The following is a 24988-nucleotide window of genomic DNA, read 5'->3' as shown; positions in this document are numbered from 1 at the left end:
TTCCCTCAGTCTCTGCTCCATCCCCCATGGGAAAGGGAATAGGGAAGGGAATTGGGGGGGATTCAAGATCAGATAAGGGAAGGGACTGGAAGGCTGGCCAGATGGCCATGAGAATGAATGGAAATCTGTAACTGATGGGTGGAAAAGTAGGGGGATCCCCAGGACAAGACAGAGACCTGGGATAAGGAAGGCACCCAAGAATCAATGGGGGTGACCTTAGCTGTGACAGCATTGGGGATATGGAACCTGAAGAGGCACCTCCTGTAGCCAGGCAAGAACCCTAGTAGAGGGATAGGGACACCAACCCACCCAGAACTTTTGACCCTAAATTCTTATAAAGAAGAAGAAATCTATCAGCTACATGAAAGGCTTTGGAAACAGTTCAGATGTTGCCAAAGCTAGAAACACCCATGAGGCCTTAAGGACTCTTGTCTTAGGTTTCTTTTGCTGTGATAAGATACAGTCTATTGGGAATCCAAGGTAGAGTTAAGGCAGGAACTGAAGCAGAAGCTACAGAGGAATGATGACTCCTGGCTTGCTTTTCTTAGCTTGCTCAGGTTGTTTGCTTATACACCCCAGGACTGTTTACCTGGGGTCACACCGCCCACAGTAGGCTAGGCCCTTCCATGGAGTCATTCATCAAGAAAATGTCCTCCACAGGCTTACCTCATTTATAATGAGGCATTTCCTCAGCTGACAGTTCCTCTTTGACTCTAGCTGTGTCATGTTGATAAAAACTAGATAGCTTGATTGACCCCTTGTCACCTTGACATTACCACTAGCCTTTCCTTTTGCACTTGTCCCCAAGATGTTAATATCACAATATAAAACATAACTTGTTTTTTGTTTCATTTTTTTTGAGACCAGGTCTCTACATAGTCCTAGCTGTTCTGGTACTCTCTGTGAAGACCAGGCTGGCCTCCAATTCACAGAGATCCATCTGCCTGCCTCTGAGTGCTGGGACTCAAGGTGTGTGCCACCACACCCAAGCTAAAACATAATGTAATTTTTAAAAAAAAATATCAAACACTTTAAAATATCCGGCTGTGGGCTTCTGTAAAACCAAAGCAAGTTACATCCTTTCTTTTCTAAGAGGGAAGAACCAGGGCACAGTTATGATCAAAGCAAAACCCAGTTCTTCTCAGAAGTACAACTAGCTCTTATGTCTGAGATTCAAGGTCCTCCAAAGGGCTCAGGCAGCTCTGGTTCTCCCGCTTTCCTTCACTGCATACATGACTTAGAAGCTCCACTCAGCTGCACTTCCACCATTGTGTATGGACTCTGTTCAGGGACACCGCCCTGTCATAGAGTGGCCAGCTGCAGCTGCTACTCGTGGTCCCTTTCATGTGACTCTTTCACATCACCAAGTTTGGCTGTCAGCATGAGATGCCACCCTGGCTCCCTCTGGAGCACAGCTCTGAGTGTTAACCCTCAGAACATAATCTTAGAATATTTCCTCTTAATGATGCTGGTATTAAATCATCCCTCATTTCTCAGCTTCAGCTAAGGAACATTGATTGTCTCAGCAAAGCAAAGGTTTCACTTCAGAGGTGCTGGTTTCTTTCTTTCTTTCTTTTTCCCCTTTAGTTTTTTTGGTTTTTCGAGACAGGGTTTCTCTGTGTAGCCCTGGCTGTCCTGGAACTCACTCTGTAGACCAGGCTGACCTAGAACTCAGAAATCCGCCTGCCTCTGCCTCCTAGAGTGCTGGGATTAGAGGTGTGCGCCACCACCACCAGGCTGAGGTGCTGGTTTTTTGTTAATCATAGCTGGTGTTTCAGTTCCAGCTGATGAGAAACCAAGATTGTTAATAGACACCACAGGAGAGGCCCTTGTTGCCCTCAGACTTCACAAGCCAGGCCTCCTTCATCTGCAACTTTACAGCTTTCCTTTCTGCTCCTCTCCTACAACAGCCCATTAAGCCCTGGGCACCGAATGGCTTTCCCAGCTTAAAGTTCACATGTCCTTCCGCAATTGCCCCCAAAGCATGGTCAGGTCAAGTCTTAGGGTTTCTTTTGCAGTAGTAAAACACCATGCCCAAAAGTAACTTGGGGAGGAAAGGGTTAATTTTACAACTCTTAAGATGCACAACAGCACTGAGGGAAGTCATGACAGGAACCTGGAGGCAGGAACTGGCACTGAAGCCATGAAGGAGCACTGCTTACTGGCTGGCCCCTCACGGCCACTGGTGCGGCACTACCTCTATCAGTCATCGGTCCAGAAAAGGCCCCAAGTTTGCCTACAAAGCGAGTCGGAAGGTGGTGTCTTAGCTGTTTTCTCCCCTCAGCTGGCATGACCTTCCATTCCTTTTTGTCTCTAGGTGGAATTCAAAGGGGGAGCACATGGTATATAGATTGGGAATGTGTCTGGAGAGTTCTGTTTTGGCAGTAGGTTTAGGGAGAGAAGTAAGAATGGTTTCCATTAGATTTTTAGCTGCTGCAGAAGTTAGTGCCAGAGATTTGATGACATTAAACTGGATACTGTTTAGAAAGTTGCACTTTGAGGCTGAGATCCCAACCCCAGCCTCTATTGTAGTCAACAATGCTATTTTCTTCAGCACCTACTTGTTTCCTGCATTTTGATTGGGCACTAGATAGCCTCAAGTCTTCTCCCTTTTGAGATAGAGCTTGTTGTCTAACCTAGGTTAACCTGTATTACAGACACATACACAACATAGCTTTGATTTAAATCTTGCACTTCAAGTTTGGCTGATGCCAGAGAGCATTTGCAGCTGGGGACACGCTTGAGAGTAGTGCCATTCAGGACTACATGTTAATGATGTCGCAGGGCCTCTGACAAGTAGAAGCTCAAAGCAAATATGTGCTGAGAAATAAGACATTCAAAGCCAAAGGCATTTATAGTATCCGTTAGTAATTATTACCTAAATTACTCTACTTTTTTCATGTCTTATTAAGGGAAGTATGAGATAAGAGAACACATTGCCAGGTTATGGGGCTTAGAGATGCTGACCCTGTGAATTGGGCTCTTGCTAGCATGTGTGAAGCCCCGGTACTGGAGGAAAAACGTTGAGCTAGGGAACTCTTTGTAGGCCTTCTACTCTGACAGTCTTGTTGGCAGCTTCCTTACCGTGGGACTAGAGGCATCTCTCCTACCAAGGTGTAGAACTGGAGAAGGAAGAAGTAGAACAGTGGGTCAGCACATCCCTCTGGCAAAGCAGTAGAGAAGAAGGCATGAGCTTTATGTCAGCTGTAGTGAGAAGGTAGAACCTTACATAAAGAGCAGGAACTGGAATTACAGAAGGAGTTTCTCCATGTTCCTCTGCATGTCTGTTGAAGCTATCCAGTGTCAGTCTGGTGCCCAAGTATCTTCTCAGTTGTCTCGGGGTGTAGCACTGTATGTCAGACCTTCCTATGCTATAGCTGCTATTTTGATTTCCATAGTGAAAAGTAAAAGTTAAAACAGCTTGGGAGAACTTGTTAAGCCCCTGAGTTTCCCAGAAGAGCATGATGATAACAGTTGGGACCCTCAGGCCCATGAGCCTGAGCCTCTCTAGGTCAGGGGTTGCCATGTGGAGACAGAGAAAGACAAATAGATATATAGTCATGAGAATGTTGACGCCATTCATTAATTTCCCTTAAATCAATGACTTTAAAACAAACTCTAGAGAAGTGCAGCTTAACAGCCAGAGCTACAGACTTCGCCTGTTGATATTGCTCAGAGCAGAGTTGTAATGGGCAAAGGAATCAAAGGTGAGCAGAGCTGACTGACTGCTGATACTTGTTTTCAGACAGGAATTTGCCCTTGCTGGCTATGAATTCTGCATTTCAACTCTAGAGGGGAAAATTGAAAGAGAAAAGGAATTAGCAGAAGATATTATGTCAGGTAGGAAACTTGACTTTTTTAGACATTGGGTTTTCTCTGCAAATGTTCCCACTGCTGGATATTTATTAAGGGAAAGAGCATACTTTGTGGGAGGGCAAATAACCATTCTGGGGAGTCAGTGGCTATCCTAGTACCATGGGTTTGACACAGGGTATCTTGTTTAAATGACTTGAGTACTGTTTTGAACTTTTTTTTAAGCCCCATAGATGGCAGGTTCAAAATTTCTCTGCTCACTTCTGCTACATTTATAATCTTTGGGAAATTGACAAATATGAAGGGAATCTTTCCTTTTTGTTCAGTCACTTACTAAAGTAGAGCTGAATGGGAGAGCACTTGCCTGCCAGGCACCAGTCCCTAGATTAGAGAGGAGGTGAAGCTAGGTACGCTGCAGGGTAAGGAAGAGGAGGAAGGCCTCCTGCGGCCATGGGTGGGAAGTGTTTAAGTTCTGAATGTGGGTTCTTCCTCTCCCTCCCCTGCTTGAGACAGGGTCTCATGTAGTCCTGTCTGGCCTGAAACTTGCTATGTAGACCAGGCCAGTCTCTAATTCTGAGGTGTATGCCTCTACACCTGGCTTTTGTTTGGGTTTCTTACTTGGTTTGAAGTACTAAAAATCTTCAGATTTCATATTCATTGTGGGACTTGTTACACACTGACTCTATGCCAAGAGGAACAAGACACTAGGAAACCATGGGCAAGTTCTCATTCCTAAAGCTGGGCACCTTGGAAGAGTTGTCTGTGTCCTGACATCTTCCGATTTCCACTTGAACATAGTCAGGTTTTCTTCTCTGTCATTGCCCTTTATCAGTGTCACCATGTCCATCCCTTGACCAGCTTACTCATTAGTGCTGATCATGTGATCACTGTCCCCCACAGGAAACTGTCCATTGGTTTCTTGGGTGTCTCATTGACCTTTCCCCTTCTAGTGCCTGTTTCCCGATGGTGGCTCACCTCAGGTACTGTCACCTGCTTCTCTTCCCTCTGGCTGACCCCTAGGAGATGTCATGTCATCCCACAACATTTTACTATTATATTTATGTGTCCCAGCTGGCACCAAGACAGCAGATATGTGATCTGGTCTTCTATTTGCCTAGACTGTTTAGTGATTGTCCAACTTTAGACATGTCCAATATGGGTCTCAATTTCTGATGGGCCACTCAGAAGTGTCTTCACTGCTCAGCCCTGGGTTAGTGACACCAGCATTCACCCAATGGCTTTGGGAGTTCTCTATGATTTCCTCCTTATACTGGTCTACCAACATGTTAAATTGGATCAACTATGAAAATACATCTTTTTTGCCTGGTTGGTGATCTCAGTCTTTTCTGCTTCCTTTACCTCCTCAATGAATCTGTTACCAGGCAGCAGGCAAATTAACCTTTTAAAGACCTCATTGCTTCCATATTACCTTTGATGTTCATACTCCCACCTGTATCTGTTGCATTGTTGTTCTCTCTCACTCCTTTCCCTGGCCTTGCCCCTCCTGAGCGACACCATCTCAAGGCCTTTTCTTGCCTATGTGTTCTCTCTGGATGGTTCTCAGCACGGCCTCATGGCCTTCAGGTTTGTCAGTGTCCTCCTGAGGCCTCTCCTAACAGGCATCGCACCCAGTTTGGAGTCACTCAGCCTCCTTATCCTCTGGTTCTTCTTTACCATCCTTGAAGCAGAAGTAGGAGTGCTGTGTGCTTATATTACCAAGAGACATACTTTTTTTGTTAACTTTTTAATATTTGTCTTCCCTACCAAAGAGCAATCAAGACACTGTGTTGTATTAAATCCTTAGTGCCTGGAAGAGAGCTTAGCCCCTAACAGGCTAAGAACACAATTTGGCAAAGAGCAGTAAGTAAATACAATTCAGAGCAGTGAAGAGGAGCTTGAAACCTAGAGGAAATATGAACGAGGTCCAGCCACAGAGTGTGTGAGTCATTTGCCATCCATATTCTTGCCTTTGTGCATTAGGCTGTTACCAGAGTTTTTCCTGCTTCCCTCCATGCTGTCTGTCTTTCTGTTCTCTCTCTCTCTGTGGTGGGATGTTTGCTGGTGGGATGTAGGCCAGACTGGCATCAAGCTTAAGGCACGCCTGCCTCTTGACTTTCCATCCATGCCAGTCTCTGTCTCTCTGGCTCACTCTGTTGCATGTATTCCAGGCTGGCCTCAGGCTTACTGTGTAACTGAAGATAGCTGTCCCTCTCAGCATCCTGCCGCCACCTTCCGAGCGCTAGGATACCATACCTGTTCTGTACTGTGCTCTGAGTTGAGCTCAGGGATAGAAAAGCACTTTACCAAATGAGCTGCATTTTAACCCGTTGTTACTAGTTTATTAAGAGGATACAGCTTTTTCCGGCTCCAAAAATAGTTACTAATTTTCTAAAGAAAATTCCAGAAAACATTATAAAGAAAGATGACTCTATTACTAAGAAAGAACAGCTGTTTACTTTTTATGGTAATCTTACTTTTAATAATATAGTATGAAAAATATATTTCTGGGGTTTTTTTTTTTGGCAAAAGAATTCTTGGTGGGTATGGAAGCTAGTGTGTGTGTGTGTGTGTGTGTGTGCACACGCGCGCGCGAGCGCGTGCATACTCTCACACACACACATATAGAAGGACAATCTTGTATGCTAGCAGACAATCTTGGGTTTTATTTCTCACATGTTGTCCATTGTGTTTTGGGGAGACAGGTTTAGTCACTGGTCTAGAACTTGCCAAGTGGGCTGGGCTGGCTGGCCATGAAGCCTTAGTAATCTACCTGTCTCTGCTTCCCTGGTACTGGCATTACAAGCATATGCCACCATACCTGGCTTAAGATGGGAACTCCGGCATCAGATTCTGGTGTGGTAAATGACTTAGCAAATCAGATGTAATGTCTCCTGCCTCCATTTTCAGCATTTGGGAAGCTGAAGCTAGAGTATTGCTCTGAGTTTGAGAACAGCTTGGGTACAGAGTGAGACTGTCTCAGCAAAGAAAGGGAACATGGAAGAGCAACTCAAGGACCAACACCCAGTGCTGGCCTCTGGCCGGTGCACACACACAGTTCAGTTACAGAGTAGCATGTGTGGTTAAGAAGAACTTTGTCTTCCATTGTCCATAATACATAGACCAAAAGCTGAATGATTTAAAAATGTAGAGTATTTTCTCTACATTTGTTTGAGATTTATAAATTTATAGTTTGTTCTTTTCTGCATATTTTATTTTTATTATGAATACATATTTTTCTTCCAATTTAATTTCTACAGCTCAGCCAAGCAGTGGTGGTGCACACCTATAATCCCAGCACTGTGGGAGGCAGAGGCAGGCAGATTTCTGAGTTCGAGGCCAGCCTGGTCTATAGAGTGAGCTCCAGGACAGCCAGGGCTATACAGAGAAACCCTGTCTCGAAAAAACCAAAGCCACAAAACCAAAATAAATAAATAAATAAATAAATTTCTACAGCTCATATTACAGCATTAAAAGTCAAATGTAGTATAAGACCTACTTTAAAATAGCATTCCTGTGTGACACCTCACCTCATCTGTGTTCAATGAACTAATTTCTCCTGGCACTTTTTCTGTCTTTGTGTGTCCATACACATGTGCTTATGTAGGTGTGAGTACTTGTGGGTGGAGACCAGAAGTCAATTTTGGCATCGTTCCACCTGTTGAGATCCTTGTCTCAGAGCTTGTCTGTGTGGCTCTGCAGCCTGGCCAGCATCCCTTGGGACCCGCCTCTTTCTGCCTCTCACTTAGGTGTACCACATCCCTGGCTGTTTCAGATGTGGACTCTGGAATTGAGCTTAAGTCCTCTGGTTTACATGAGAGGTGCTTGCTGACTCTTAACATTTTTCTTGAAAACATAAAATTATCATTTCCTAATTTTAATTTTTGGAAGCTATTGACTTACTGAAGAATTAAGATTATAGTTTTTAATTCTGTCTACATACGAACATTACTTGCTGAGCCAAGTAACATGATTGTATAATTTTATTTCCAACTTTTTCAGCATTTTGTTTCCTTTGGAGTTAATTTGCTTTCTTGTTGCTTTTAGAATTTATTTTGAAATACTTTTATGATATTCATCTATTTACATATGTGTGTATATGCCCAGGCATGTACGTGTGCCACAGTGTGCCTGAAAGGTCAGTGGACAACACGTGGGCTTCATTCTCACTTTTCTGTTGCTATGATGCAGCACATGACAAAGACAGCTTGTAGAAAAAAAGAGTTGTGGGTGGGACGGGGGAGGCTTATGGTTTCAGTGGGTTAGTTAGAGTCCATGACCATCATGGTCAGGAGCATGGCAGCAGGCAGTCATGGAGTTGTAGCTAATTGGTCACATTAGTTAATCTGTTGATCTCTAATAGGAGATTAAGAACTTTGGAACTTTGGAATTAGATGGGTCAATGTATATAAAGCATTAGAATAGTGACTAGTATATAGTAGCAACTCAGAAGATGTTGATGATTAGTTTTTATTACTGTCATAAGACTGTGTGCCCCTTCTCCTTGAAGCACACTAATTGACTTCTGTAACCCTGCCAGCTTCATTTACAGGCTATACGTGTCTTACGAAGTGAGAATATCATTTGTTTGTGCTTTTCTTGGGGTGGGAGTGAGTTCTGTGGTATGTGTTTGGAGATCAGAGGACAACCTTGGGTGTCAATTTAGACAGATAGTATCTCTTCTTGCTGCTACACCCACTAGGCCATCTGGCCTCAGAGTCCCAAGATTTTATTAAGTGTGTATAAATGATCACATAGTCTGTATTCATTTTAAAGTATTTTTATGATGTGCATGATAATGTATATTTCATTCACTTTTATTAAGCTTTAATATTTTTTTTTTACTTGTGTCTATGCATGTGGGTAAAAGCTCATGAGTGCAGGTTCCTGTGGAGGATGGGAGAGAGCTTTGGAACCCGTTGGGCTGTGGTTATAGGCACTTGCATGTTGGGATTGAATTTTATACGTCTGTAAAAGAAGCAAGTGCTCTTAGCTGGTGAGCCATCTGTCCACCCCAACTTCTATTAATTTTTAATAAATACTGAGTAGCTATTGTATGGCGGGCATTGTTTTTAGATTTGAATAGCAGAAAGTGAGGCATGGGCCCTATCCCTCTTTGCACAGGCTCTGAGAAATATTTTCAACATTCAAGTCAGGCGGGTTACCTAGCACTCATCTTTCCACATTTCTTTTCATTTTTTCTCCTGTTTTCATGTGAGTTGAATGGAGTCACTTTGTCAGTCCGCAGTGTATTTGGGTCATCTGAATAAACTGGCATATGTTTACCGTAGACCTTAGCAGGGAATGTAAACTGAGTTAAAGGAAGGTCTGTTCCAGTTTTAGATGAGGGGTGGGCTGACCTGACTAGTGGGTGGGAGGCTCACTGAAATGGCCAAGGATCAGCTCCTCCCACCTGTGCTGTCACGTCACTGTCTCTTCGCTGTCTCTTCGCTGTCCTGTGACCCTCTTACAGCTGGAAAGCAGTTTCCAGGAATCTTATTCCAAGGTGGCCATGTCCACAAGAAAAGTGTTAGGGCAGCCTCTGAAGGAAAACTTCAGGAAAGGACTTCTTGTCCTTCTCATTGACTGGAACTGGATCACATGTCTTACCACTTTTCTCTCATTTTTAAGGCAAAATTGGAGCCCTTTAGAAAGATAAAATAGGCTTGGTGTACGGATGCTGGAGATGGCTCAGCAGAGACCTAATTGCTGTGGAGCTGGAGAATGTCCTGGGGTCGACTTTCCCTTTACACCTTTACCCAAGCTCCAGAAAATACATTCAGGTTGCCTGGTTACTGTGCAAGTGCCTTTACCCTCTGAGCTGTCTTGGCTGGCCCCAAGAGTCCTGATGTGGAGATTTGGGGGAGCTCATTTTCTGAGCAAATTTGTAGAGGGAAAGTTGTACCTTCAGGGACATAGAAGAGGCAGTCTCCAAGTGGGGCTGGATTTTCCTGAGATAGGGTTTAGTTCTCTCCTATCGCCTTACATGGGTCTTCTGGATGCGTTTGGTCAGGTTCTTGATCACACCAGCCCTTGGAAAGAGAAATATGGCTCTGGTTGGCTAGCCTTGGCTAGTATCCATTCCTACTGAATAATTTTGCTTGGTCATGACAGCCAGGAAAGGTTTTGGGACCGACAGCCAGCCTGCTAGTTAAGAACTGTTGAAGTCCTGGGCCTGCTTCCACTGAGGCGTGAGACAGGTCTCTGGCATGCTCTGTTCTAAGTGTGAGTTGGTGAGCCTCTTCACTCAGCTCTCTGCCTTTCAGTTGATCCTGATGGCGTGCAGAGGTTTAGTTATGGAGGTAGAGAACGACACTCTTTTTCAGACAACCGTGCGTCTTAATAAAATAATTATTGTAGGGAAATCTTATATATAATTTGATACCAAACTGAAAAAATAGATTTCCTCTATAGCTAGAGAAAACTACAAGTTTCTTGGAAGTTAATATTTAGTATGTTAATGTTTAGCCTGCTGCTGTGCTGACACGGTTTCCATGGTCTCCATGGTTTGTGCATTAGAATGATCAGGTACTTGAGTATTTTGGCAACTTTTTTTCCTTTATTACTCACATAACTGTTGGTGCATATATGTCTTGGGAACCGTGTGGCGGTCAGGATAATTTGTGCGAGTGAGTGACCACCCCATTATGAGCATCTCTGGGATCAAAGTCTGGTTTTCAGGCTTAGCAGCAAGCATCTTACTCACTGGGCCACCTTGTTAGCCTGCCCTCTTTTCTTTTCTAAAAGTTATTTTATGTTATATTTATGTGTGTGACTATGGGTGTATGCCAGATGTGTATGGTGGGGGGCTGTAGAGTCGAGGCTCAGTGTATCGGGGGTTCCAGAATTAGAGTTATGAGTTTTGACCTGCCCTTTGTGGGTGCTGGGAACTGACCATTATGAGTGCCTGAGCAACACCTCTGAGCCATTTCTTCAGCCCCTTCTGTTTTCTTGATTTAAATCAGAAATACCAAGCACATGGAACATTAGTAAGACAACAAATGAAATATCTGAGTGAATAAATTTGAAATCTGTACCTACCCAGAAGAAAGTTACGTAAGCTGTTTCATGTTGATTCCTTTCTCCCCTTTACCTTCAGAGTTTGATTTGTTTTCGTATTTTAAACCAAAATACTTGTGAAGGGTTAATCTATTTAGGGGTATAGTACTTGTTTTCAAGAGTGTTTAAAATTTGGAGCCTGGGTTTTAAGCATCTTTTACTTGGGCAGGTAACTTAACATCTGTATTCTTGGTTTCCTTATCAGTAATCTAAGAATAACAGCTGACCCCAAAGCCAGACTGCCTGCTCTGCCTGACTGAGTTGGGAGCCTTCGGGCGGAGTGGGTGTCAGTCTGAGACCTGCTCAGTGAGTTCTAACTCTTCTGTGGCTTTTGTCAGTTTTATTAAACAGTTCAAAAAGACAATTTTAGGTATCATTGGTTTTTTTTTTCTTATATTTTGTTTGTGTTTCACTATTTCTTTTTGAATCTATTATTATAATTGTCCCCATATGGGATGCATTTTGCTCTTAATCTAGCTTACATGAGAATTTAGGTTACTGATTTAAGAGTTTTCTGGGATGGAAAGATGGCTCAGCAGTTAAGAGCACTGACTACTCTTCCAGAGGTCCTGAGTTTAATTCCCAGCAACTACACTCTGACAAGATCTGATGCCCTTTTCTGGTGTGTCTGAAGACAGCGGCAGTATGCTTACATACATGAAATAGAGTTTTCTAACTTAACCTACATCTCATAAATATTGGTATATTTTCATGTTTGTTTATTTCAAAATATGCTCTAGTTTTTCTTACACTTTTCTTGGTGACTTAAAACATTTAGGAGTGTGACTAATATCCAGGTTTCTTTCTGTGGTTGATCTCAAGTTTATTCTTGTGTGACAGGGACAGATGCTGTGCACACCCAGGCTTCCCGTGAGGTCTGTCCTGGTGAATATAATATTCAGGATCTCTCTAAGTGTCAGGGATTGAACCTTAGGCCTCATACATACTAGGTACTAGGTGGGATGTTTGGAATTTTTCTTAAGTCTGGCTGGTTTATAATGAGTGTTGCCCACGTTTTTTCTTCTCTTACTTATTTTGTCTAGTAATTAATTATATAGTAATCTTTTTTAAAAAATCAAATTTTTATGATATCCTTAACCCCCCACTCCACCAAGCCCAGCCACTGTCTATCCATAATTCTGATAACCACCTCAGAGTTCCAGGACTCTTTATTGCAAATATCCCTTCAGAAAAATTTTCTCTAGTTATTTCTCATATATTTTAGTTTATCTATATTTCACGCATTCTTTGCTGAGTATTAAAGGACACAATTTCTAGAAAAGTAAAACACTCATTATAAACCAGCCAGACTTAAGAAACATTCCAAACATCCCATCCAGTATCTAGTATGCATGAGGCCTAAGGTGACATCTTTTTTTCATTTTAAAGATTTATTTATTTATTATATGTAAGTGCACTGTAGCTGTCCTCAGACACTCTAGAAGAGGGCATCAGGTCTCATTACGGATGTTGCTGAGATTTGAACTCAGGACCTTTGGAAGAGCAGTTGGTGCTCTTAACCGCTGAGCCATCTCTTCAGCCCCAAAAATGACATCTTTAACAATCTTTTTTTACCTTTCTTCCACCTTGTCAAACTTTTACTGAGGTACTTTAGGGCTTTTTTGTTTGTGTTGTTCTTGGTATGCCTGCTCAGCTATAATTACTGTCTGAAATTAGTCATTTACCTATTTATTATGTATATATCAATAAGTAATACATAGAAGGACTAATATGTTCTAAGCTTTCTACAAATAACATACTGTACAGTTATTTCCTGCAACTTGTGTGTGTGTGTGTGTGTGTGTGTGTGTGTGTGTGTCTATTGTGGAGATGTATCTCTGTTGAAATGGGAAGAGAGCTGTGCTCTTAGCTTGGGACCTTTAGCTTACTGAACAGCTTATCTGCTGAGTTGCATCTGTATAGAAGGGTGATTTCTTTGGATTGTCACATGATTATGGATGAAGTGAGGATGGATGATGGATGAGGCCAGGTTTTATTGGGGAGTGCAGGCTAGAGCAGCTCTGAATACTTCTGTAACGTGGTCTTCCATGGTACCCACAGTTCTATTGCTGGACATAGAGGATTTTATATGTGTTTCACTATGAAAACTACTTCTTATTGAACGTCCTTAGATCTGCCTGCACATATGCAGGGTCCTCCCCAGGGGTACTCGCCTTTCTTCTGGTGTGTGTATACTAAATATTACTAAATTGTTAAATTGTATACCCGAAAGAGTTTAGTCAGTGCTGATTCTCCTCTGCCCCTGTTCCTCTTAGACTTAAGATTGTTTTAATATTTGGGAGATAGGAAAAGGAATTTCATTATGGCTTCAGTGTGTGTATCTCCTTATTAGTGAACTATAATAATTGTATATATTGTCTGTTGGGATTTCCTGTTCAAAGCATTGTCTTTGTATTTTTTCTCAATTGCTTGATTATTATGTTTACATCCTTTTTAGAGGTTTCCATTGTATATAATACTGGTTTTTAGTGCTATTGGCATCATATTTGCCAAGCACATGTTCCACTCCAACCCCTTTGCTCGGTGTTTGAGTCAGTACTTCCCAGCCTTCCTGATGCTGTGGCCCTTTAATGCAGTTTCTTATTGTGGTGACCCCAGTCACAAAATCATTTTCATTGCTACTTCATAACTGTAATTTTGCAAGTGTTATGAGTTGTAATGCAAGTATCTGATACACAGGATATCTGTTATGTGACCTGCAAGGAGGTGGCAATGCATAGGTTGAGAACCATTGATTCAATCCATTCATCCTGCCTGCCTGCCTGCCAGAATTTTCAAACTGTTACTTGTGTGTGCCACAGAGAAGCTGTGGAGGTTCAGAGGACAGCTTTTGGAAATTTTCTCTCCCACCACACTGAGGCAGGGCCTCTGCTTTGTATCTTCTAGACTAACTGGCCCCAGAGCTTCTGGCAGCCTCCTCTCTCCACCTCCCATCGTGCTTGAGCAAGTGTGTGGAGCACACAGCATACTGGTCAGACTTTAGAAGCCTTACTGGGCACGTTTTTGTTTTTGTTTTGTTTTTTCTCCTTAAGCCGATATGACTCTGGCCCCTAGATAGCATTCTGGCAGGAGATGGGCTGCTTGCGGACCAGGTACACGAGTTAGCGTCAGGTATGCGCCACTACACCTGGGAATCACACTCAGATTAGCAGACCTGTGCACAAGCACTTAAACCATTGGGTCACCCTGCTGGCTAGGTTATTCTTTCTTAATGGCTTGTGAGAGTTACGAATTTAAGTATCTTATATTTTGTTGGGTTATGTATGTCAGGGATTAAAATGTGCATATTAATAGACTCATTGGATATTTTCCTTTGTAGTTTGGGGCTTTGTGTCTTCTTTAATAAAACCATTTACTGTATTAAACTCAAGAGAGATACTTTCCTCTAAATAATTTACCTAGTTTAGTTTATTTTGGAACAGTAAAATGTTTTATTAAAAAGTAAGATTTACATAAGTTTCTAGATAAGCTGTACAAATGTATCACATGGTTTTCTCTTTTTGAAAAGGGCCACCTATACTTGACAGCAAAGTCATAGTGTTACTAATGAGGGCTGTAATGCTTATGTAATGTTTCTTATGGTTTAAATAGTCAAGCCTTACCACTTAAGAGTGGTGGTTCTCAACCTTCCTAATACTGCAGCCCTCTAATATAGTTCCCAATATTTTGGTGACCCCTAACATAGTTTAGCTGTTATTTTGGGTATTTGATAGTCCTTTTACTCAAAGGGATCATCTTGGGTGCCAACAATCAAAATAATGTGTTACTCTTACCTGATTCTGTTATATAATAGGCACTGACTCTGCCAGCTGCTGTGGGGTTTCCTTGATGGTTTTGCATGGCAGCTGGGCAGCCTAAGCTTGGCCTCTGGCCTTCTCTCCTGCTTCTCCTTCAGTACAGTCTAGAGTGCATTTTTAGAGTAATGTTAATGTTTTTAAATTCTGTAATTACAATTGGCACTTTATTATATCTTCCTCCATATTCACTTCCATCCCCTTGTTTTTATTCTTTCTTTTCATTTGTTTACTCATTGAACTAATCACTGAAGAAATGAGAGCCAGCCCCTCTGAGGCATTGAGCTGTACTTACATGACCTCCAGTGGAGGAAAGACATGGTAAACGTTGTCCAATGTGTTGGTGATGTCTGCAGGTGACAGTTCTCTGTACATCCTTGCATTGTATAAGTGGGATATGCTGCATATGATGTGAGGACTTCAGATCTGGCTCTTCATTTCACACAAGTTGAAGGCCTTAATTTCTGGATTTATAGGCCCTGAGACTATTTACAGAGGTAACAGAAACTGGGTTCATATGCATTCCATTTGGGATTTTTAGCTAATTCTTAATTTGTAACCCTTGGGAGCTCAGCTATTTCTAGCAGAAAGATTCCCAGTTATCATCTTATTCCTGGAAGTAAGTGCCTTAGATTCGATTCTGCTTTCCTTCTCTGTTACTGTGTTCTGTGAAGTGCTGAATGGGACATCAGTTGACTAAGGAAAGTTTCAGGAAAGCAGAAATTCCAGGATGTTCCAGGTAGCCAGAGATATTTTTGGTTCTGTAGATAACCCTGTGTTTCTAGGGATGGTGCTAGGAGCGGCTGCTGTGCTCAAATTCTCTTTTCTCTTCTTTTCTTGTTTCTTCTCTTTCTCTCTCTCTCTCTCCCTCCTTCCCTCCCTCCCTCCCTCTCTTTCTTTCTTTCTAGAATCAGTCCTGTGTCTTTATTAAAGAGGGTTAGAAAGGGACGACAAATGGCAAGCAAGGAGTGAGGTGCTAGCCGGAAGGTGGGAAGGGCTCAGGCTCCTGGGCTTCCGGGGAAGACTGGTGGCCTGGAGGCCGAGGAGACCTTGTCCTGGCGGCAGCTGAGAAGGTGCCTGAGTGAAAGCTTTAGGCACTGCGGCCACACGCTGGCTCTGCAGGCTGAGGGGCTGAGGCTGTGGGTGCAGAATAGGCTGGATGGTCCGGAATCACTGAGGCCACCTTGGCTTGTCGACCTAGATCATCCACTGGTCCTCATCTGTTCGTTGCCTTCCATGCCCACCTCATTGACCTCCATCATCAGGTGGCTCCCTATGGTCACTCACTCATCTCATCCATGTCCTGCGTGTCGTCGTCATCTTCTGAATCCTCTTCTTCCTCATCACCATGGTGCTCTGAGGCAGGCAGGCAGCCAATATGTACCAGGTTGTTGTCTTTCTCTACGATGCTTTGAGCCAGGCCTGCAGCTGCTGCTCTGCTGCTGCAGCTCTCTCCTCCACACAGGGTTAATCCAGATTAAACCAGTGTCTCAGTTACATGAGGGAAGAGTGAAGGGAACAAGGTGGATGTGGCTCTGAAGTAGCTTTTGACTTAGGACAATTCACTTAACCTCTCTGGGCCTCATCTCGCCAAAAACCGGCAGCCGGTGGCTACCCACCCAGACATGCTTCCACTCGGGTTTTAAAGAGATCGGCTTTTACTAGTGGAACTTCTATACTTCCTCTATAGATATGTCCTGTTGCTGCAGCACTTCCTCCGACTCCATCCTGTGAACCACTCTTCTACACTAATGTAATCAATCCATCTACCGAGCTGTTCCTGTACTCTGCAACATAATGCCTGGTCATCCCGGCAGATTTGAGAATTTCCATTGCTTAGATTTTGAGTATAGGCTTCAATAATGAATCTTGGTTTCTTTATACACTGATTTTAAGTAGCTTATGTTTTTCCTGTGATTAGAAATAATTTATGGAAGATAGAATTAAAGTTTGGAGAAATAAATATGCTCTTATTGGGTTCAAATGCCCCTCTGGGCTCTTATAGATAGCATGAACTTCTTATTCAGTTTTTTATTAAGCTATCTGATTTTTCTTCTTGTCTAATGTTAACAGTTGCTATATTTCAAAGTATCATGTTTCCTTAGGGCTGGAGATTAGGGCTCAGTGGTTAAGAGCAGTATTTGCTCCTTCCAAATGCATTGGTGTATGTTACAAAGCCTGGGCAGCACTGTGCTGTGGTCAAACCCAGGCCTCGTGAAAGACAGGAAGGCATCCTACCAAAGGAGCACTAGCCTTCAACGTTGTGACTGACCGTTTATGATTAAGCAAATGCAAATTATCCTTAGATTTCTGCATTTTAAACTTCCTATTTTCCTCACTTTCCTAATCTGATACTGTTCAGGCTCCTATAGTCATCCACCACAACTTTTGTTTTCCTTCTCCATCCTTTAAGATTTCCAAGAAATTTACAAATGTCATACAAAATTTTGAAAATATTTGTTACTAAGTAACACTAAATTTCTTGGAAACCTTAAAGGATGGAGAAGGAATGATAGCTTTGTTGGTGAATTTAACTGGCCATCTTTAAGTGGTATGTGATAGTTTACTTACCTAAAATTAGCTAATAAACTGAGGCAGGGGGATTGATAGAAGTTTGAGGCCAGCTTAGGCTATAGAAAACAAAACACCCAGAATCCTATTTCTAGTTCTTTGTGAATTTTGAATTGTTCTCACCCATCACTTTTCCTACATTATCTGGGCTGTATGTGGGGATGTAGTAGTAGCTGATGCTGGGCACTGATTCTAGATCTGCAGTCTCCTGCTCTTCATGTGACATTGGCTGTGTGCAGTCTGTCCCAGCCCTCATGTTCTTCCCTTAGAGAACTGAGTGTTCTTGTCTCACTGCGTTTCTCTCTTAGACCTAAAATAACACCACTGGCCCTAGGCTTTTCTGTGGTTAGCTCATTCTGCTTCATTTATCTTAATCATCCTTTCTGACTACTAGTTCCCAATTTAAGATATTCAATATTTAAATTGGTCTGTGGACTCTTTAATCTACTCCAAAGGAAGGTGGGGAGGTCCATGATTTCTGGCAGCTACTTGTCACTTTTGTCACTTAATTGGTTGTCAGTCCACCCGAACAGTTGCTTGTAGTTCAGAGTTTATCTAGGTGACCTGGAAGCTTTCAGTGAAACCTGGTAGCCACAGTGACAATGCGTAATGGCTTCCTTTTTGACCTTTGTATATAACTTGTATTACATCCTCACTCTACTTTTCTTTTTCTTTTAGAAGAAGCAGCTAATACTTACCTCCTCCTTGGCATGTGTTTAGACTCTTGTGCACGCTACCTGCTATTCTCCAAGCAGCTATCACAGGCACAAAGGATGTACGAAAAAGCCCTGCAGATTTGTCAAGAAATACAAGGAGAAAGGCACCCACAGGTAATAGATGAAACAGTGAATGTAAGCCATGCCTGCCCGGTGGCACGGGTACTCTGTAGAGAGTCATAAGGTCACAGGTTCAAGGTGCCTGGCAAAGTTGATGAGCTCCCATGACAAAGGGCTGGGGGTATGTTCCAGTGGTATCGAGCTTGCTTAGCATGGGTAAAGCTCTATATTCAGTGACTAGGATCAGTTATGAGTGTGGCAAGACGTAGTAAGCCAGCATGAACTGTCATAAGGAATGAAGGTTGATATCCAGATGTATGGAATCCTTCCACTGTCCCATCTGTTCATTTCTTTCCACCAGCTTTCACTATTCCCAACTACTTGCTTCATGAAGGGTTTGAGACTGCTGGCTGTCACTGGCTCTGCATCCACCCTTGTATGAGTCATGGTTTATACAGCAGTCTGTGTACAAGGCAAGCTTTTAGCCCTGTGTAACTGGGAGGTGAGGAAGTAGAGACTTGAATTTTGGAGTGGGAGGGGGGAAAGACTAGTGATTAAAACTAAGGCCTCAAATTCAAGGCAAGGGCTCCACCACTGAACTATAGCCGTAACTTCTAAAAACACTATTATAGAATTTTATATAATTTATCAAAGTGGGCAAGACGAAATATTTTAAGAATATTAAGCGTAGAATTGAACCAGCCTGTGGTGGTTTCATCTCAGCACTCAGGAGGCAGAGGCAGGTGGATCTCTGTGAATTAAAGGCCAGGCTACAAAGAAATCCTGTCTTGAAAAACTATCAGGTTAATACAGATTGAGATCATCTCTGCTTCTTCTGGCAAAAAAAAAAAAAAAAAAAAAAAAATTCTTGGGGTAGTTGATTGCTCTGTTTGATGCCTACAGTCCACCAAACAAATTAGACTGAACATGGAAAATTTAGGACTTACTGCAGAGAGCCTAAGGCATGTCATTGGGGAAGAGTAAGAAGTAAGCCTAGAGTTGAGAGCACCATCTGTGTTTCTCAGTTCCTAAGTCATGCTAAGACCCTCCATAGTACAGCTGATCTGTTTCTTCCCAGGGAGCACTGAGATTGCAGCAGAAGTGCTGCTGTAATACGGTGGGCACTTGGTAGCTGGCTACTCACTCCAGAACCAACTAGGGCAGACTACCCTGCCCCATTCTGAGTCTTCATAGGCAGTGCTCGCCATAGTGTGCAGTTGATATTGTCTGCAGCAGTGTGATCAACAGATACCTGAAGTTGTCCCTCTAATGTGGTGGAATTCTGGTAAAGTTGAAGACTTGTATGCATGCAGTATAATGAACTTCAGGTTAATGTTCTGCATAGGATTTTGTAAAGAAAAGGCTATCTTTTCTTTTTTTATAGACCATTGTGCTGATGAGTGACTTGGCTACTACTCTGGATGCACAGGGCCACTTTGATGATGCCTACGTTTATATGCAGAGAGCATCAGATCTGGCAAGAGAGATTAATCACCCTGAGCTGCACATGGTACTCAGCAATCTGGCTGCCATACTGATACACAAAGGTAGGTTACAGTGGAAATGGATTGCATTCCAAGAAAGTTTTCATCACTGGGCTTTTAAGTGAAATGGTTTCTGGGAGGACAAATGACAATGAAGAGATCCCTAAGTCAGTGGTTCTCAACCTATAGGTGAGGCCTTGGTGGGATCAAAGGACCCTTTCACAGGGTTGCTTGAGACCATTGGAAAACACAAATGTTTAATTACAATTCATAACATTAGTAAAAAGTTATAGTTATGAAGTAGCAATGAAAATAATTTTATGGTTGAGGGTCACCACAACTTGAAGAAGTGTATTAAAGAGTCACAACATTAGGAAGGTTGAGAACCACTGCTGTAAATTAAAAAGCTAGCTAATACTTAAAAAAAAAAAGAAAGAAACGAAAAAGGCAGGCTAAGTTAGGGTAAAAAAATGCATGTGTTAAAGTACTGAAATAGTAATTCACAAAACTGTCATATTTCTGCATGACTAAGGTGGAGAATATTTGCAGTGATAGATCCTTGTCTTTGTAGTGTTTTATAGACTCTGAAATGTTTTCACAGGAATAATTCCTCAGTGTTCTGAAGCCATAATATGATAAAACATCAGTTTTCTGCTATTCTATATTACTCAGGGCTTCTAAAGTTCCCATAAACCTGGGAACATAGGTCTCTATTGCATGCAACACCATTATGAAATCTTTGGCCAAGGGAGAGCCCACTATAATTCCACAGCACTAAGTACTTTAGAGCTGACGCCTACTGTAAGCTCAGCTTCTCTCACCCAGCTATCATGTATGCAAGACACCAGACAGCACTAGATGTCATTTTTGAAGCACCCAGCAAGTCATAGTGTCCTCACTAGTGGTTCCTAGTGAAAACACATTATTTTCTTCTCCCCTCTCTTTGGGTTATTTTAGAACGATATACACAAGCAAAGGAGATCTACCAGGAAGCGCTGGAGCAAGCAGAGCTGAAAAGAGATGAGGTTTCTGTTCAGCACATCAGGGAAGAATTGGCTGAGCTGTCAAGAAAAAGTAGACTTTTGACTTAATTTTGTTAAACTATACAAGTTCATTTTGTTGTAGAAGAGGGTAACCTCTGATAACTCAAAGGAGTAATTGTTTCTTCATTGTCTGGACCTCAATCAGTGGTGTAAATCATTGTTGAAATTCAACGTTCTTCAACTCAGCTTCGGTGAAGGGCAAGTTGTCGACACTGCCACTTTTTGTTTCTGAATTTATTTTACTTTGAGATGGGTATCTCTATGTGTAGGCTGGCCTGGAAATTGCTGTATGCTTGAAGTTGGCCTCTAACTTGGAGTACTCCTCCCTCAGCTTCGAAAGTGCCTGGCCCTACTTTTGTTTTTAAAGGTGAAATAGCTTTTACCCTGTACTTACTGTATATAAGGCGCAGTCCATGCTCATCTGAGAAAGTTCTAGACTACAGTTGGCCAGGTTCCTCACGATAATGGTCGTTACGCCTTCCGTAAGATCTTGATTCATGTTTACTCTTCTCTGTCCATCTCTGGCAAACAAGGTACTTGTATCATGACACAGGAGCATTTTAGTGAGTTCTCTTACACACTATTTTATTGAAGCATTGTGAGATTTCATGATTGTGAGGGGGAGTGAGAATTCTAGTTGGCCACCATTAGGCAGCACTCACTTCTAAAGTGGAAATGAGACACTTGGACTGCATACCTGTTCATATGTAACTACTAAAAATGTTGGTGGCAGGAGGAATGAAGCCCTCCCTCATCAGTGCTGTCTGAGCACTGGGCTTCCTTGTTACACAGGCACACAGTGGAGTCAGGTAATGCTGCCAGCACCGATGTCACCGTGCCAACATGTAACCACTCACCTGGATTCTATTTAGTTCTACCTTGTTATTTTGCAATCTCTGCATTCACAGCTGTGAAGTCTGAAAACAATTAGATTGTCTGATGACTTTATAACTGCCTCAGAGTATGTGGATGCTTTTACCTTTGCAGTCTGGCAAATGGCCTTTTGCCTAAAGAAAGACAGTTTTTCTGGGTGCCACGAAGGAACCTTGGTGGTGTTGGCCCGCCCGTGGCAGTAGGCGGTATGATAGGTTTGCCAGTGTACATGAATTCATGTGTTTGTGCTGGGAGAATCTTCATAATAAACTAGAGACTACACAATTGCATGTATTCTAATAATCTTTGAATCATAGAAAAAATAATGGCAGGTTACTAAGGTCCAAATCCTCAGCGCCACACCGGAGTCTGTTGTGCGAGGAGAGCCCCACATTCTGTTTGAGCTCATCTGCCCTTCATTTCCTAGCTATCCACATGTGATCCCATTTAGCCATGAATAACCAGATAAGAGTTCAGTCACCTTTGCTTTGAAAATGTTTTTACTTTTTCATGATTCCAGAGTTAACCAAGTTAGGTATAGGCTTTTTAATGTTCCATGGTTGATTGATCTCATGTCAATCACGGTCTGTGTGTGTTCCCAGCAGCATTCATTTGCACTGTTATAAAAAAGGCAGTGAGACAAAGGGACTCATCTCCTTTTACTGATTACAACTTTAAACAATTTACATTTAGTTTCATATTAAAGTTTTAAACTATACCGTAATGTTATTAGGGTTTTCAGGGCTTAAGTGTATGTAAGACAATCACAGCATATGAAAATTTAAAGTGTAGTATAAAATTTCTCACTAAATAAACTGGAAAATTGTCAGAATATTACCTCTGCTGGAAGACCTTGATTTAGTTGCATGTGCATGTGTTACAGATATAGTGTTGGCCCACAACAAATGCTACACCTTGGTTTGCAGATGACATCACAGACTCAGTACTTGCCTCTGCCCTTAGTATCACGGTAAGATGTCCTCCACCTCTCTAGGTAAACTTTGAACTAAGAAATGATTCTGGATTTCATGTTGTATTGTCGTGAACATGGCACAGGCAGTCTTTAGGAGGAGCTACAAGAGTAGGTTAACAAGCCAGGCCAGGTGGTCCTTAGATGAACCCAATCTGAAGCACAGTAAGACAGTCGGGGTCAATCATCATGATCATGTTTGGGCCAGTTGACAAAGTGACTTACTGATAAGTTCTAGGCTGTGACTGTAACTTGGCAGGGGGACACTTTCAGCAGTAAACCTAATCAGAACATTAAGTCTTAATTATGTTTGTAACTGTTGTAAAGGTAATGACTTTACAAGTGATAAGAATCTGTTCTGGCTGGCCCAGAACTCATTTTATAATCCAGACTAGCTTTGTACTCTTAGTGATCTGCCTACCTCTGCCTCCTGAGTGCTGGGATTAAATGTATGTGCTATGACGGATAGCTAAAGTTAAAGATTTCAAATGTCTGTCTTTCTTCCTTGCTGAGTTATATGGACATATACATAGCCTGCATCTTCATCTATAAAAAAGGGATCAGAAAACCTGTGCTAAGAGGTGCTCAGGCAGTGGTTCTAAAGACTTGAGTTCTAGAAGTTCAGATCTCCCTTCTAGTTCTTAGTGGCATTATCCCCAAACCACTATGTATGTATGTATGTATGTATGTATGTATGTATGTATGCAGTGGAAGAAAGCCTAAACACCATGATAAAGCCGCATGAAAACAAATCTGAATCATAGCCAGCAATTCTTAATGAATAAAAGTGATCCTACAGTACCATAATTAGTTTAAAATTCAGTCATCTTTAAATTACTTGCACCTTAAGAATCTGAAATGAAAACACTTTCCTGGTGTTCTCTAGAAGCAGAGAGTGGGCACTGATGTAGAGGACTGTTCAACGGTTAGTTCAGGATGCAGCATAAAAACAAGCCTGGAAGACAGGAGGTTCTATACAGATTGTTATCTTTTTAACTCCGCCAATTCTGTATCTAAAGAAAAGCATGTATACTTCTTGTTTGAAACCTGAGAAACAGAGACTGTTATGTCACAAATGATGTACTGTAGCTATGGACAGGATAGTCAAAATTTATTTCAGAACAGAAGCTTTGTTGGGCTGCATCAAATGCAGAAGAATACTTAGGGGCATGGTTAAATTACCAGTGTGCATAAACATTGAGGTATGCCTCAAAAAAGCCTTTAAACTTTAAAACTGAACTATAACATACCCATGCAGTAATTTTTCAGTGCTACTAATGAAGAAAGCCAAGCCTGCACTGGAACTCACAATGACAGTTCTGTTGCTCCTGTCTTTTGACCTTATACAGGCTTTATGACAGGGTATGTGTTAAAAACCTAAATATTTCCACAAGATTTAAACATCACTGGGAAGGCTGAATTTAGAGGAAACAAAAGTACAATGCCCATGACAGCCAGCAGTGTGGAACTGGACTGTGTGAGGTTGTTTAGAGGCTGGGGTTAAAAAGATACACAAAGAATTTTAAAAATTACCCCTCAGTGTTGATTCGCTGATTTGAATTTAAGTACACCAGATACTACAGCAAGGGGATACACTGCAAAAAGGTCATCTATTTACAGAAGAGTGATTTAAAGACATGGTTTTCTTTACAAACAGATGTAAGAACAAGAATTGTCCACTTTTTAAAAAAAACTCTACACTTCAACCCTCCACTGTTATAATCCATTGAATTGCCTGCATTAGAGGCAGATTTTTTTGTTTGTCTTTTCCCATTTGATTTTCCAAATGAATTTCCATCATTTCTTCCTCATCCGTGGCCCTGGCTCTCCTGAGAAGTCTCTGGGCACAAATCATAGGAGGGCAGAAATTTTTTTTTTTAATCTGCAATTAAAACCACAGCCAGAGCACTCTCCTATGAACAGCTCAGTCGTCACTATCAGACAGTGTCTCATACTGTGCTGAGAGGAGTGGGGCAGGCTCTCGCTCCCAGATGCGGCTCTGTTGATGCGGAGCTGCTTGGGTGATGGCAGATGGGGCACATGCGATCGGTGTTGGTGGGGTACTGCTAAGCATCCGTATGGTCAAAGGGTTGTAAGGGAACTGCGTAGAACCTGACAAAAGAAAAATGAGGTTTTCAGTGTTGTTAGCATTCAATGCAGTCTTTACAGGATGGAACAAGGCAGGAGGTATTCTAGTAAAATGGTCTTCTGATGCCTTGAAAACAGAATGGCAAGGAAAAGCCAATAATCAGTTTAACGCCACATGGTAAGAGGTGATAAGTCTATGATATATCAAGTAGGGAACTGCTAAATATTAAGCTGTAATCAGAGGAGCCTAGCCATACCAGGGACCTTCCAGTAGAAATCAGAACTATAGCTCTTACAATGTAGCAGATGACCAAAAACGTTTAGCCATGCTGTGTGATCTCTACACAGTCTCACTTGGCTAGCTTGTATGTTTGAGATTTTTTAAATGGGGGCACAATAGTACTACTTTCCTTTGTGATTTCTCCATTGCATATCTATCAGTTTAAAACCATAGACATATCAACACACTCCTGTTAAAATATTATACTGCCCAGTTATG

The 24988-nt window shown here is 42.0% G+C and overlaps 2 protein-coding genes and 1 pseudogene across 28 annotated transcripts in view; 1 reads left to right on the top strand and 2 right to left on the bottom strand.

The window, feature by feature from the left end:
• Ttc19 (tetratricopeptide repeat domain 19) overlaps positions 1–21822 on the top strand; it is a 28356-nt gene extending 6534 nt beyond the window's left edge. For all 3 annotated transcript variants that reach the window (XM_052194204.1, XM_052194202.1, XM_052194205.1), the window contains 4 exons: positions 3746–3840; positions 17934–18085; positions 19416–19578; positions 20473–21822. In XM_052194204.1, coding sequence (XP_052050164.1) covers positions 3746–3840; positions 17934–18085; positions 19416–19578; positions 20473–20606 — 544 coding nt within the window. In that variant the 3' untranslated portion in view covers positions 20607–21822. The remainder of the gene's footprint in view (positions 1–3745; positions 3841–17933; positions 18086–19415; positions 19579–20472) is intronic.
• Positions 15587–17160, bottom strand: LOC127693382 (anaphase-promoting complex subunit 15-like; annotated as a pseudogene).
• A 1669-nt stretch (positions 21823–23491) lies between the features above and the next one.
• The window catches only part of Ncor1 (nuclear receptor corepressor 1), a 141741-nt gene continuing 140244 nt past the window's right edge, over positions 23492–24988 (bottom strand). For all 25 annotated transcript variants that reach the window (XM_052194176.1, XM_052194177.1, XM_052194175.1 and 22 more), the window contains one exon: positions 23492–24513. In XM_052194176.1, the coding sequence (XP_052050136.1) occupies positions 24326–24513 (188 nt within the window). In that variant the 3' untranslated portion in view covers positions 23492–24325. The remainder of the gene's footprint in view (positions 24514–24988) is intronic.

Source organism: Apodemus sylvaticus, chromosome 10 (genome assembly GCF_947179515.1).
Source record: "Apodemus sylvaticus chromosome 10, mApoSyl1.1, whole genome shotgun sequence".
Lineage (NCBI taxonomy): Eukaryota > Metazoa > Chordata > Mammalia > Rodentia > Muridae > Apodemus > Apodemus sylvaticus.
Note: the sequence above shows the minus strand (reverse complement) of the source record. Positions and strands in the feature narration are given on the sequence as shown.